General features: G+C 41.1%; 1 protein-coding gene across 4 annotated transcripts in view; it reads left to right on the top strand.

Moving 5' to 3' along the window:
- The window catches only part of gphnb (gephyrin b), a 107,954-nt gene that overhangs the window by 31,845 nt on the left and 63,003 nt on the right, over positions 1 to 13,106 (top strand). For all 4 annotated transcript variants that reach the window (XM_085373624.1, XM_085373622.1, XM_085373623.1 and 1 more), the window contains exons 2-3: positions 1,846 to 1,924; positions 12,936 to 12,993. In XM_085373624.1, coding sequence (XP_085229750.1) covers positions 1,846 to 1,924; positions 12,936 to 12,993 — 137 coding nt within the window. The remainder of the gene's footprint in view (positions 1 to 1,845; positions 1,925 to 12,935; positions 12,994 to 13,106) is intronic.

Here is a 13,106-nt window from a genome sequence, read left to right as displayed (position 1 = left end):
TGGTTCAGAATAGTTGCTGCCTCTTGTAGGAGAGTGGAACGGCTATTTTTAGATCAAGGGGTAGCTGGGAGAGAAAGACTGAGGAGGGCTCTGTGTGTGCGCGTGTGCAAGAGTGTGTTTGTAAGGAATACTGCAGTCTTGAACGAAGTTTCGTCCTTATACACATACATACGCTCAACCTGATACACACATACACATCCTTGCACTTATGCAGCAGTCCCCCTGTAAAGCCAAGGTGGTGTGTATTCCATGTGCTATCATCCCCTTTTCTCTCCTCCCTCAGACTTTTTCTTTTGCTTCGCCACCACCCCTCTCCGACAATCTTTCTGTCTCTCTTGCTTCTGCCTTTCTTTCTCTCTTTCTGAGAAGGCTCAGTGTGCAAATGTCAGCACTTTCCTATTTATTTGCCAGAGCCTAGAGCAACGTCCTGCTCCCTCTGTTTACCTCCACAGCGCTGCCCCATCGGCACAGCTTTTTTCGCCATTGCCCTTCCCCCTCTTTCAATTTTTTTTTTCATCTTCTACATCTTCCCATTTTCTCTTCCCCAACTCAATCTTTTATTGCCCGCACTCAGATCACGCCATACTTTCCCATCTTTTTTATACAGCTTTGTTGCATTCTCTTCATTTGAATTCCTCCCCTTTGCCATCTCAATTCCATTTTTTGCACCATTCTTGCTTCACCCATGTCCTTACCCTATCCCTCCGCCCCCACCCCCCCTCCCCCTCCCCACCCGCTCTTGTTCATGGATCATGGCACTTTCATTGGAGTAACATCATGACATTTCCAGTGTTGGCTACGACTAGTGCATCAAGTTTTTTGGCTTAAATCCACCGCCATCACCCCCTCCATTGACTCGTTTTGGATCTATTTTCAGATGCGAGTGCGTGTCTGCTCATGTTTGACCCATCGGATTACAAAACACCTTATCCCTCTCTCCATTATCTTGAAATGTCTCTTTCTGTCTCCTTTTGCTTTGTTACTCATTTTTCTTTCTCCACATATTCATCTTCCTCCCGTCGTACTCTATCCATCACTCTATCTGTCTATCATCACCGCGATGACTCATGTGGCTCACACCTGCTCTGCAGTCAAGGGGGGTTTGCGTGAAGGTGTGGCTTTCCATAGGCTCACCGATATCAAAAGCCTGCACAATGAAGGGTTTGGAAGGGTGTCACTATGTATTTTTCTCACACCCTGACCGTTTTTTTAATTTGCACTATGGTTTGGGTTGGAAGACAGGGTTCAGGCGACAATATAGCAGTTACACCAGACATGATTCTGATATACAGAAACACCTGCCTTATAATAGTCTCAGCTGACAAGTGTGGCTGCAACAAATATCAGCATCCTGTTGTCCCCGTTTTTGACAGGACGAAACCTGTGTGCTGGAGATTCTCTGTTTGCCAAGGCATAGGTGTGAAATGTAAGAATGAAAACAAAAACAGCAGAGATCCATTTAAAGGTGCGTGTGGAGGGATGTTTCCTGGATTTTCCTCCTCTGGTGTTTTTCATCTGTTCACAAGGAGAATCGTTTTGGTTTATTTCACTATTTTCCTTCATCTGGTAATCAGTTCAGTTTCCCACTGTGGATTCACAGGTAGGCACAGTTTGGAAAATTAGAGGAGTAAAAAATAGTAATTTTTCTTGCGTACTGCATTAGGAGGCAGACACAAGAATAAAAAGGTTTATGAACGTAAATTCTTGAGGTTTTCTTTTGCTTTTCCCTTGAAATTACTTGCATTTATGGCAAAGAAAAATCTTTTTCCTGGACTATGCATGTAATATAACATTAGAACTTGGAGCTAACCGCATTTTTTCTTCTTTCTATCGCTGCCTATCCAGTGAGTGACAGCTGTTTTCGAAACCTAGCAGAGGACCGCAGTGGGGTCAACCTCAAAGATCTCGTCCACGATCCCTCCCTGTGAGTACTGCCCTTTTCTAGACAAATGAACACACACACACACAAACACACAGATGAAAGTTGTTTTAAATCTACCACACACAAATGTGATGCACAGTCTCCTGCATGTGTGCGTCTTTGAGTGTAAGCCGCCTTCTTTTAGTGCAGGAGTGTAACTAAGAAACTAAAAATATCTCTTCAGCTCAACATCAGTGTTGCCCCTCATGAAGAGAATTTCCCAGCATGCATGGCAACAACAAAAGCGCTTGCAGTTCTCTTATCTATAAGGATGAATTCTGGTAGCCGCAAGAAGTCATTATTTACTCAAAAGAAGTTGAAGGAGGGGAAATCAACAGTTGTTAAAAATGTCCCAGTACCACCGTGCTCATTTGGATCATTTATTTCTTAAATAAAGTCATTCATTCAGTCACAAGAGGATTAGTGAAGTCAGGCCGGGCTCACAGTTTAAGTTCATCCTAAAGGTGGGATTCAAAATGGTTGAGGTCAGAATTCTGCGTGAGCCAGTCAGGGAAAGCCGTAAAATTTCAAGCACACCATTGTCTTGTATTTCTTCCATTTAGTGATTTGAGAGTCTTTTTATACCCCTGCAAATATCACACATAGAAGTGCCATCTCATCCTGCGAATACAACACTAAAAAGTGTGACCCCCAACACCAGCCTCAGACACGCTTCTCTAGACATCCGAGCAATTTCTCATGTGACCGTAGACCTGCTGGAGCTACCCTGCTCCCTTGTCACTGTCTCACACTATTCAATATCACTGGAGTGTCACGAGGCCCCACCACCCCCCTGTTGTGGGACCCTGGACTGATCCATGCTTGTCATGTCCTTTACGGTATGTTTATTTTGAGCCTGATGTGTAATTCATGTGTCAACTCCGTGTGACACAAAGAGGGAGTGTGGGCAGCCCTATGCCATGTCATGTGCGTCACGCTCGACAGGGTGCCAGAAAGTGATTAGGGATTCATGACATGCTTGTTTGTACAGTGTTGTGCAGCAGGAGTAGAAATTTTAAGTTGCTTGTTTCATTTTGTTTGTGTATCTATCAGTGCATGCATGCTTTAAACCACGTGTGCGTGCATGTGCGTGTGTGTGGCTGCGTGCCTTACAATATACATATTTTCGAAAGATATTTTAGAGTTGACGGGTCAAGCAAAGCAACAACAGTGTTAAAAGATCCTTCAGTTTCCTTCTGGTATTGATGGAATTGCATTTATTTGCATTAACTCTTTAGCCCTTGGACGCCTACTAGGGGTAACCCTGTATCTCTTTTGTGACCTGAGCGGTTTTTATCATACTCCAGCCCTGCTTCCAGAACAAAATCACTCGATGTACATCAGAAGTTAATAAAGGCGATCTCTTCCTATACAGTTAACTGGGGGGAAAAAACATAATCTGTTTTAATGGTCATCAAACCACATCTTTATTGATGTATTTAGAGTCAAGACTTGTCGCTAAGGGTACTCGGCAGGTTGTCAGACGTCATCTTCATGAGGGTAAGAGTTAAAGACGGGCAACCCTGTTGATATTTGAATATAATAGGTGGATCTATTTTAATATGAGGGATGTAAAAGACTTACAGAGAACTCTTGGCTCGCTCGTTGTGAACTGGGATATGAGAAAATGCAATTGGCTGTTGACAGCTGATAAAAGGTTCTGTTGTGGCCAATAATTTTGTTATAGCCAGTTCATTGTGAGACTGTTGGCTACACGTATTTGATGTTTGTCTCCATGCTGGGCTCCCACTGACTTGAGGGACTCTCATGCTACTAAAGAGCACTTGAGACGAGTGTGTTTTATACCAGTTAACTGACAGAGATGACTAGTGGTAAACCAGCTGCTGTTAAGCATAAAACTGGAAATTGGAAGGCAATGTCAGCATTGGCATCTGTTCTCTCTGGTCTGTTGGGTCGTGGTGATGATTGACCTCCCCTGGCTTAAGAGTCTCCATGCCATGTTAATCCACACCGCACCACAAGTCAGCAGCTCCATCAGGTTGACCACCCAGAACGCCGTGCCCTCAATGTGCCACTGCTGCCATGACAAAGGCACATAGACAGAGATGAAAACAGAAAGAGTGGAGGGGAGCCAGCGAGGGAGAGAGTATTGCAGCACAGCAGGACACATAACATAAACTGTAATCACAGTGTCTTTCAGGCACGCAAATACACATTGGCACATGCAATCAATCAGTCTGCCCAGTTTGACATTCAGGGGTATCCAGAGGTCTGTGTCAGGGCGAGAGAAAAATGATGTGTGGCAAGTAACAGAGGGGGACAAATAAACGATACCTCGAGTCAGGGACACACAGATGAGGATGAGGTGGATGCGTGAACAAGCGGCTCTTTGTATGTGTCTTTTTGTACGCGTTCATACCAAAGTGTCAGCAAGTTTTCATTTGAGTAATTTAGCATAGCGTTAGTCGAGCCCAGCTGCAATCCCAGGCAATCAGCTGATCTCAGTGCAGTCTAATATCAGCTTAAGGTTCAGGTGATAGCTTTCTATTTTACTGGCACTTTTTTTTTCCTGAACACAGCTGCTGTGCATCTGCAGACTGCACTTCAACCTATCATGCTTTGTCTGACTTGGTGGATGGTGTTGCTGCTTTCTGTATATATCCTTTCTGTAAGGACACTGAGATCCCTCTATCTAGCTGTCGATCTATATTGGTTTGTAATTTACGGAGGACAGATGTGGTCAGGACACTATAGCGGTCCTGACTGAAATATTTTTTTATCAATCCACTTTTTGTGAAAATCTCTGATGATACTATAATTCAAAATAACACTTTGATTGAAAGCCCATGCTGATGGGTGTTTTTCTTTGTTATTGTTTTGTTTATTTTTATTTTTTGTCATGCATTTTCCTCTTTTTTGCTTTTTGTTCTTTTTTGTAACTTACAAGTGTTAATGCTCTTTAGCCCTTCATCGCTCTACCTTTAATAAAGCTGCAGCATGCCAATTTATGAACATGAATCCCAGATATAATGATTGCAAAGCTATATAACCCAATAGATACATGGAAACTTAGGCTCCTTCTGGCTTATGTTAATTGGTTACTGCAGTTAACATTGCGTATTATCATCTGTTGCCAAGAAAATGTTACATCTATGACATTTGCTTCATGGGTCATTGTAGCTATTAGCATTTATGTTAAAGGTATGAAGGTATGTGTATGTGTCCCTCCCTTCATAACAGTTAATCTCGTGTCTTTCTGGTCTCTGCCTTCCAGTGACTCGTGTTGTAACGACCCTTTGTCAATTTTATAAATGATTATGGCTAAGAATAGCTAGAAGCCAATCAGATGCATGATAGTAGGCCTAATTTTATTGTCAGGAGATGGTCGTGGGACAAAGACGCAATTGTAAATCTGTGCTGCTAGAGATCCAGCACCAATAAACAGTCGAAGGCCAGACTTGTTGTTATTTCACATTAAAATGCTGACCATTTAAATGGAAGATTCCTGGTTTTTACCTGACTTGACACCTTTGTTAAATATCAACATGTTTACTTTACTTTTACCTATTTTTTTTTTACTCATTCTACATTTTAATATATACTTTATGAATATATATTTATACAGCAGTCACATAATAGTGTAAACCTCTCCTTGCTACTACCTCAGTTAATATTGTCAGTACTGTTGTTAACACTACTCCTACAACCATGAGCGCTGCTACTTCTGCAAGCATTATTATTATGTAGCAGTTGGAATTTTGACACTGTTGTATCACAATATAAGCAAGAAGTGAATTTATATGTATCCATACATGTAGTTCTCTGTGTAACTCTCAAATACATACGAAGTAATTGTGCACATCAGTAAGAATTTAAATATACCTGCACTGCATCCTGAATGTTTTTATGGATTTTATGGATTACCTGGATAAATCTGCACCCGTGCTAATGGTTACTGCCACCATAAACAGTGGTACTTTTTTTTTTTCAAAAATGGGTGGTGTTGACTTTGAACCGGTGGGTTGGCATGGGTGACTTTCAGGAAAGGAACCAGAGGTTACCACAGAAGTGTTTTGGTTGCTTCATCTGTTGAGCTCATCAGTGGTTCACGGAAAGTTAAATGCTATTACACAATCACAACATAGATTTTCTTCCTTTTTAATTTTTTTTAATAATTATTTTTAATTAATGCACATTTTGTTGTATTTGTGCTTACATTTAAATTGAATTACTTCTGTGCTTCCTGCGTAAATTTAGTAAATCTCTGCAGTACAACACTGCCTGCTGTTGTACGACATGTACTCACAGCAGTATTTTGTTATACTTAATTTAATAAAATGGATTTGTTCTAGAAGTCTTATCATTTGTTCAGATGCAGTTGTGCACCCCTAACCAGTGCTGGGATGGGGTTTTTTTTTTCAAGAGAGTAAGACATAACTTTCTTATTTAAATGAGGCTTATAGGGTCTGTTGTGGCATTGTGTAAACGCATCTAAATGCTCCACACCAGCAAACTGCCAAAACGTCTGCTTTATAAAGATGTTCATTCTTTCTGATCATCAGTTAATTTAATTATCGTCACCTGGCTGCTTCTCACCCTCTAAATTCCTAGCTTAGTTTTCCACAGGATTGCATTAAGTTCTGTAAAATCATAAATCTGATAAAGAAGAATATGCATGTGGAGTGAATAATGTGTGGCTGTCTGTTCGTAACCATTATCAAATTAGCTGACAATAAAGCACTGTTGTACTTTAGAAGAAAAAAAAACAAGTGCAAAAAACAGCATTTACTTTCTTTATTGCTTTGCATACATTTTAATGGTCTGCTTTGCATATTTTGCCATCATATCGTGACCAGTTTTGACTGGAGGAAATAACATCAGTATTTCAACCATGTTTGCTATTGAAGTCAGACATTGAAGACCAACTTGAATACTTGAAATGAAAAAAAAAAGAAGCTGCACCTTTCTGAAGGTCTGGGCAGGTCAAAACAGACAACCTTATCACCACAGTGCCCTCAGCTGTGTGTCAATAAGGCTGCATTATTTTAATGATCTAAATCGTTATATACAGTCTCATTGTAGGGACTTGTCTGCCTTATGGGGGCAAAAAGCAACATCCTTGTTTAAATAGTTATATTTTAAGGAAAAGACATGTTTTAACATTAGGGTAAGGTTCAGTTAAGGCTCATGTAGTAGTAGCTACGGTTTAGGTTACAGTCAAGGTTGCAAACGTCTAACGTCATTGAAACTTGACTCGGTGTGCTGTTTCTGTGGCTCTTTGCATGTTGTTTATTGGCCATGAGTTGGAGTCATGGGTGTGGAACTGGGCACTCAGAGCTCTCATCACAGTAGGACCTTGAAGAGGTTGGTTAGTCCACTCCTCCCCCTCCATCCCTTCATCGTTCCCTCTATCAGCGAACATGTTGAGCGGTGACCTCTTGAGAGCTTTCCTACATATGGATGAACCAACAACTTAGCTCTAATGGGCTCAGCTCCATGCTACTACCAGGAGTGTGGAGATGTCCAAGTCTCTCGTCTCCTCCCTGGGTGGAGTGTGAGTGTGTAAGAGAGCAAGAAAAGGAGTGAGTGAGATTGAGTGCCCTGTACAAAGAGCTTGTATTATTAATGAAATCACCCTGGCAGATGGGTCTCATCTTGGAAGTGTCCCACAACCACTGAGATTTGCAGCTGGCTCACATGCATACACACACATTTGCTTTTCCTCTCTCTTGTTAAGTGTGCCCCTGACGGTCTAGCCCTCTTCTTTCCTCTTTTTTTTCTTGCTCTTTTCACTCTGTGCCTCTCTTGCTTATTCTGTCTTCCTCTCTTTATCCTCTTCTCTGTGCTCGTCTTTTATTCATAGACAGATTTGGCCAATGCGTCCAGGCTTTCAGGCCAAAACTACTGCCATGCACACCCCCCGGTCTCTCTCTGCTTACCCCACTCTTCCCCCTGCTCCTTCCTCCACCCGCATCAGGATTTGTCCACACCTCAAACAAAAAGCTTTTTTTTTTCTTTTCTTTTTTTACCAGGCTGACTACCTCCATCCTGCAGTTTGAGGAAGAGCTTTATATGCCATAACCCCCTGCAGTAGAAAGAGACATAGATGGGTTTTGGAGATTAAAATGTTGCAAGCCCTTTCCCCTCTAATAGGCTTCTCTCAATTCAGAGCACACCCACCTAAAATACAGCCAAGCACTCTATCTGCAAAGAAGAAGCCAGTCATGCTGAAACTAACAATTTATTCATATACTCTCATATGTATAAATAACCATTTTACATCCTAGATGCATGATACTTCCATGTGCACAAATATGTATGTGTATTTTGCATGTTCACATACTGTAAGCAGCGTTATGTGAATGAACAAACCACTGTTTTGCATTTGTGGAAATAAGTGGGCAGTGGTAGGGTGATGATAGCAATCAAAGTAAATTCAACTACCTAGGTTCACACAGTGTTCATGTCATCGGATTTGCTGAGTTGCAGGGTTTCTTTGTTTTGTTTTGTACCAGCCATCAGTAAAAACTTGTGTACACTCCTGGTGTTTTCATTTTTATTAAAAAGAAAAAGAAGAAAAACATCAGTAGTCATCAGAGATAAGGAGCACCTCCTCAATTTCATCCTTTTGAAATATTTTTGTTAATTTAAACTTTGGTTGCCCCTAGGCATGTGTGCGGCCATATTTCTTACTTTTTTTCTCACAGGTAGGTGGTAGGTGGCTAACTAAGAAGATGATACCCCATTTTCTTAATCCCACCCACAAAGTATCATTCAAGTTAGTGGTGCACATCTGTGTTCTATGTCTATGTTTAAATAGTATACACATATTTGTGTGCAAACATGCACAGAAATATACACAGGTAGGTCTGGAAATTTTGTCTCCATATGCCACTGCAATAGATTTGAAAACATGCACTTGCAGCTTCAACTCGGGCATCACGTAATGCTTTGCCAGGCCTTTACTGCAGATCTCTTTTTCATTTAAACATTTAGTTAGATCCATAAATATTTAGACAATTGCAGTTTTTTGTGATTTTGCTTCTGCGCACCACCACAGGAGATTTTAAATCAAACAGTCAAGATGTGATTGAAGTGGAGACTTTCAGCTTTAATTCAAGGCATTTAACTGAAGTCTTGCATTAACTGTTGTATAGTTACAGACATGTTTATACCTGGAACCACGTTTTCTGTGGCTCAAATTGCATCGGAAAAACTAACATAATTTTAAATATAAAAATGTTTTTTAATACTTGGATGAAAATCCTTTCCAGTTTTTGACTGGATGAAGTATAGACCCCACAAACATCGCCAAATGCTGAGGTTCCTCCTATTAGATGCTCTGCTCGGCCTCTGCAGACACCTTCAGTTGTTTCTTATTTGTGGGCCCTTCTGCGTTCAGTTTTGTATTTAATAACCGAAAAGCTATTATTGGGTTGACATCAGATGACTGACTTGGACTCTGAAGAATATCCCCACTTAAAAACCCTTGGGTTGCAGTTTGTTTTGGGTCATTATCCATTTGCAGTGTAAAGCGCTTTTTGATAAGTGTTGCAGCATTAGGCTGAATCTGAGCAGAAGGTAAAGCTCTGTGCAAGAATTTGTCCTGCTGCTCCTATCAGCAGTCACATCATCAATAAAGACTAGTGGGCCGGGTCCACTGGCAGCTACACATACTCATTCTATAACATTGCTTCCACCTTGTATGACAGATAATGTGGTATGCTTCAGCTCATGAGCAGTTTCTCTTCTTCTCTGTAATTCTAAAGTTATAAGTTCATCTTGGTTTCTGGCAAAAGAAAGTTTTCCAGAACAGTGCGATTTCTTTTTGATGTTTCCCTGCAAAGTCTAATCTCGTTTTGTTAAGTGCAATCAGTGGTTTGCACATTGTTGTAAATGCTGTATTTCCATTAGCAAAGATTTTTGTGAACTTTTTGCTTTTTCTTATCACATTATGATACACCTTCCTCCTCAAGACAGTTATTAACTTGGTCTTGATCAAAGTCAGAGTTCATGTTTTTCTGAAAATCTTGTGAATACGATAACTCGAGGAGGAAGTCGCCTGGGATTGTGAAATTGATACCACAGGTGCATCTGCAAAAAGTTTCGGACAAGTTGGAATTTCAGTGATATCGAGGTCAAGGTCAGATGTCAAGTGTTTTGGATAATTTTATGAATGCAATAACTCGAGAACAAGGCGACATAGGATTTTGAAATTGATACTCGTGAGTGTATCTAATAGGAGGCAGCTGCAGTATTTTTAAAGAACCAGGTTGTGGTTCATTTGGTCTCTCTTAAAGTTTTTGCTTTTTCTCTGATGGGTATACTATATACTGATAGCATACAGTTAGCACATATTATTATAATGTAAGCAATATCCAGCTATCCATTCTTCCTATTATAAATAAAAGGCATCTACACACATCCATGTTGATGAACAGTTTCAGCGCACACACTAGAGTGCATCTCTGCAATTCTAGTGGAGGCGTGAACACCATTTGTCCCTCATTTGGTGTTTTCAGTGGGGTTGAGATCTGGCCTTATAGCATGTGAGTCACATTACGGTCCCCCTCATTAAACCGTTCAGTGACACCTCTTGTTCTATTAATCAGGGGCATTAAAGAGACCTCACCCGTTATATGACTGCCTGCTGCCCCCTTGGCCGGGTCATTCTTGAAAAAGAAACATTTAACCTCAGTTAGACTTTTACCTGAATAAATAAAGGCTCTGATAATAAAATAAAGTAAAAGTTTTTACTCAGAAGAACAGATTTGCAGTGACCTTTCCTTTGAAGGGGGCAAGTCGTCACAAAAATCCCCCTCACAGCATAACAGAAGCACCGAATTGATAAAGTTGAGGTATTTCCTTTAATTTGTCTGTTTTTCATGAACATGTACCTACAGACAAATGCTCAAAAAAAACCATCTAGTCAACACAACATATTGTTGCTTTTGCAGACAACTGGTGTCCCCGATAGTTACCAAAAACAAAACACACACGCATGCATGCACCGGCACACACAAACTCTCACTCTCACGCACTCTCTCACATTGAACAACACAGCAACTGGAGGCTTCAGACAGGAGGGGTTGCCTAGGAAACGGTGGGAAGGAACCCTAGCTATTTGTGTTGAGCATATTTTCATTTGGGCTGAAACAGAGAGGCATAAAAACCCCAGGAGAGCGAGAGAGGTGATTTGTCCTGACAGCTCCTTTACTCTCCCGAGGTGTAACACAGACGCACGCACACGCACGCACAGACACATCAACAGGCGAGTGCGCGCGCATGAACACGTATACACACATGCGCGCTCACATGCACGCGCAGATACATACAGAGATGCCAAAACCCCCACCCCTTCCGAACACATCAAGAGAAGTAAATCAGTCGTGCCATCACAGGAATGTCAGCAGGGAAGTTGTGCGGTTGTGTGTCTGTGCATGAATGCACAAGTTAGTGGATGCTAAGTGGCCCTACATGTGCAGTGTTACATGCAAAAGTCATTCTTAAATGATTCTTCCCGACTTCTCTGCATCTTTTGTCAGAAGCAGCTTCCCTCTGAACCTCGTGCTTCATCTTCATGCATGCTTGCTGCAGTATTTCGGTGTTGTCTAGCGGTGGCTCGTCTCACTGCTGCTCCATCGCACAGCTTGAAAATGAAGCAGAGCCAATGGATTCAGCAAATTATATTTCCAGGGCGCACAATTTGTAACTCCGTGTGTGAAGAGTTAGGGTTCCCATGTGGATAAAAGTATCTGAAAGGCAGAAAAAAGAGTTTTAATGTTCAGAGTTAATGGGTGTTTGTCTAAGGGAGGGTATCATAGCGTTTAAGTGTCTGATGCGGAGGGGAGACATCATGCAGAAGTCTCCCAAAATAGTGCTGGTTAGAGAAAAAAAGAAAAGGTATTACATAAGGGGGTGTCTGTGTAGAGCCTTCACCTTGAGCCTGGGGTTGTTTTTTTCTTGCCTTGTTTTGGGGGGGTTTTCTTAGTGCGGTACTGAAACTAACCACAGGAGGTCACTATGGCTCGCTCTTAAACTGAAGCACGGCCCTGTCCTTGACAGAGCTCCTTCCTCACTGGGCCATCCTGTGGAAAATCCTTTCAGGAAGGGATGTTCAAGGGCATTCTCTCTCTGGACATTTTTGCTGCTGTAAAGCTGTGTCTCTCGCTCCTTCCTGCCTCTGTTTTCAGTCTCGTAGACTGTTTTCATCCCCTTCATTTCGCCCACATTTAAAATACATCCTGAGAGTCTCTGTCTTCTCTTCTGTATTTTCTCCATCAGTGTGTCCACAGCTGTGTGTTTTCTTGAATGTGTAATAAAGGTGTAGGCCTTATTCTAAAGGCCAGTGGTAGCTGAAGGACAGAGGATGAACCTATCTAAAAATATGCCACATTCTCATTTCTGCTTTTTTCAAGCAATACTTTCTGCTTTGCTGCTTTGGGAAATATATAAGAGATTGTGTAATATTAGTGTAATATTGTATAATAGCTTTAGCCTGCTGTTTTGCAAAGGCTTTTCACTTGTGTATGTAAATGATGGACAACATCCGCTTGAGTTTGCAGATTTCCTTTGTGAAGTTTCTTGTTGATTATAAACCAGGCGTCACAAAGAATGCAGTGGATATGCTGCACACTTACTTTCTTCACTTTCTTCGATCGCAAGGTAGAAATTTTCTTCAGTATTTTAATCTAAATGGGACTGAAATTTACAAAGTGAACATCAGGAAGTATTAAAACAAAACTGAATTAGTGATTAAGACCAGAAACTCATTAGGAAAATGTTTTTCTGTGTCAATAAATCAAATGAGAAGTAGGGTGATTTCCACATGGACTCCTATACCACTGGACTTTTTTCAGTGAACAGAGAATTCGCCTCCTGCTGGCCAGGCAGTTTCTCAATGGCTTCCCTTTTTGGACCTTGAAGCCAAGAATATTGTAATACAGACTTATGGTATATACTGAGTGCAAAGAATTTTTTTTTACCTCACTCTGGTGAGAGGTGACCATGGATTACTGCTTTGTGATCAAATCATTTTTTCTACCTTTTACAGGTTGGGTGGTATGATCGCGGCCTACAAGATAGTACCTGATGAAATTGATGAAATTAAGGTAACTGCCATCTATTTAATGTATTCCTTTATTACAGGATATGTGTTTTTTGTTTGTTTGTTTGTTTTGCTTTGCTGTTTATCTGGATAGGTCGATCCCATGGTGAGCAGTAA

This window comes from Diplotaxodon limnothrissa, linkage group LG15, assembly GCF_057381915.1.
Source record: "Diplotaxodon limnothrissa isolate DT_005_m linkage group LG15, D_limnothrissa_male_GT1.1, whole genome shotgun sequence".
Classification (NCBI taxonomy): domain Eukaryota; kingdom Metazoa; phylum Chordata; class Actinopteri; order Cichliformes; family Cichlidae; genus Diplotaxodon; species Diplotaxodon limnothrissa.
Note: the sequence above shows the minus strand (reverse complement) of the source record. Positions and strands in the feature narration are given on the sequence as shown.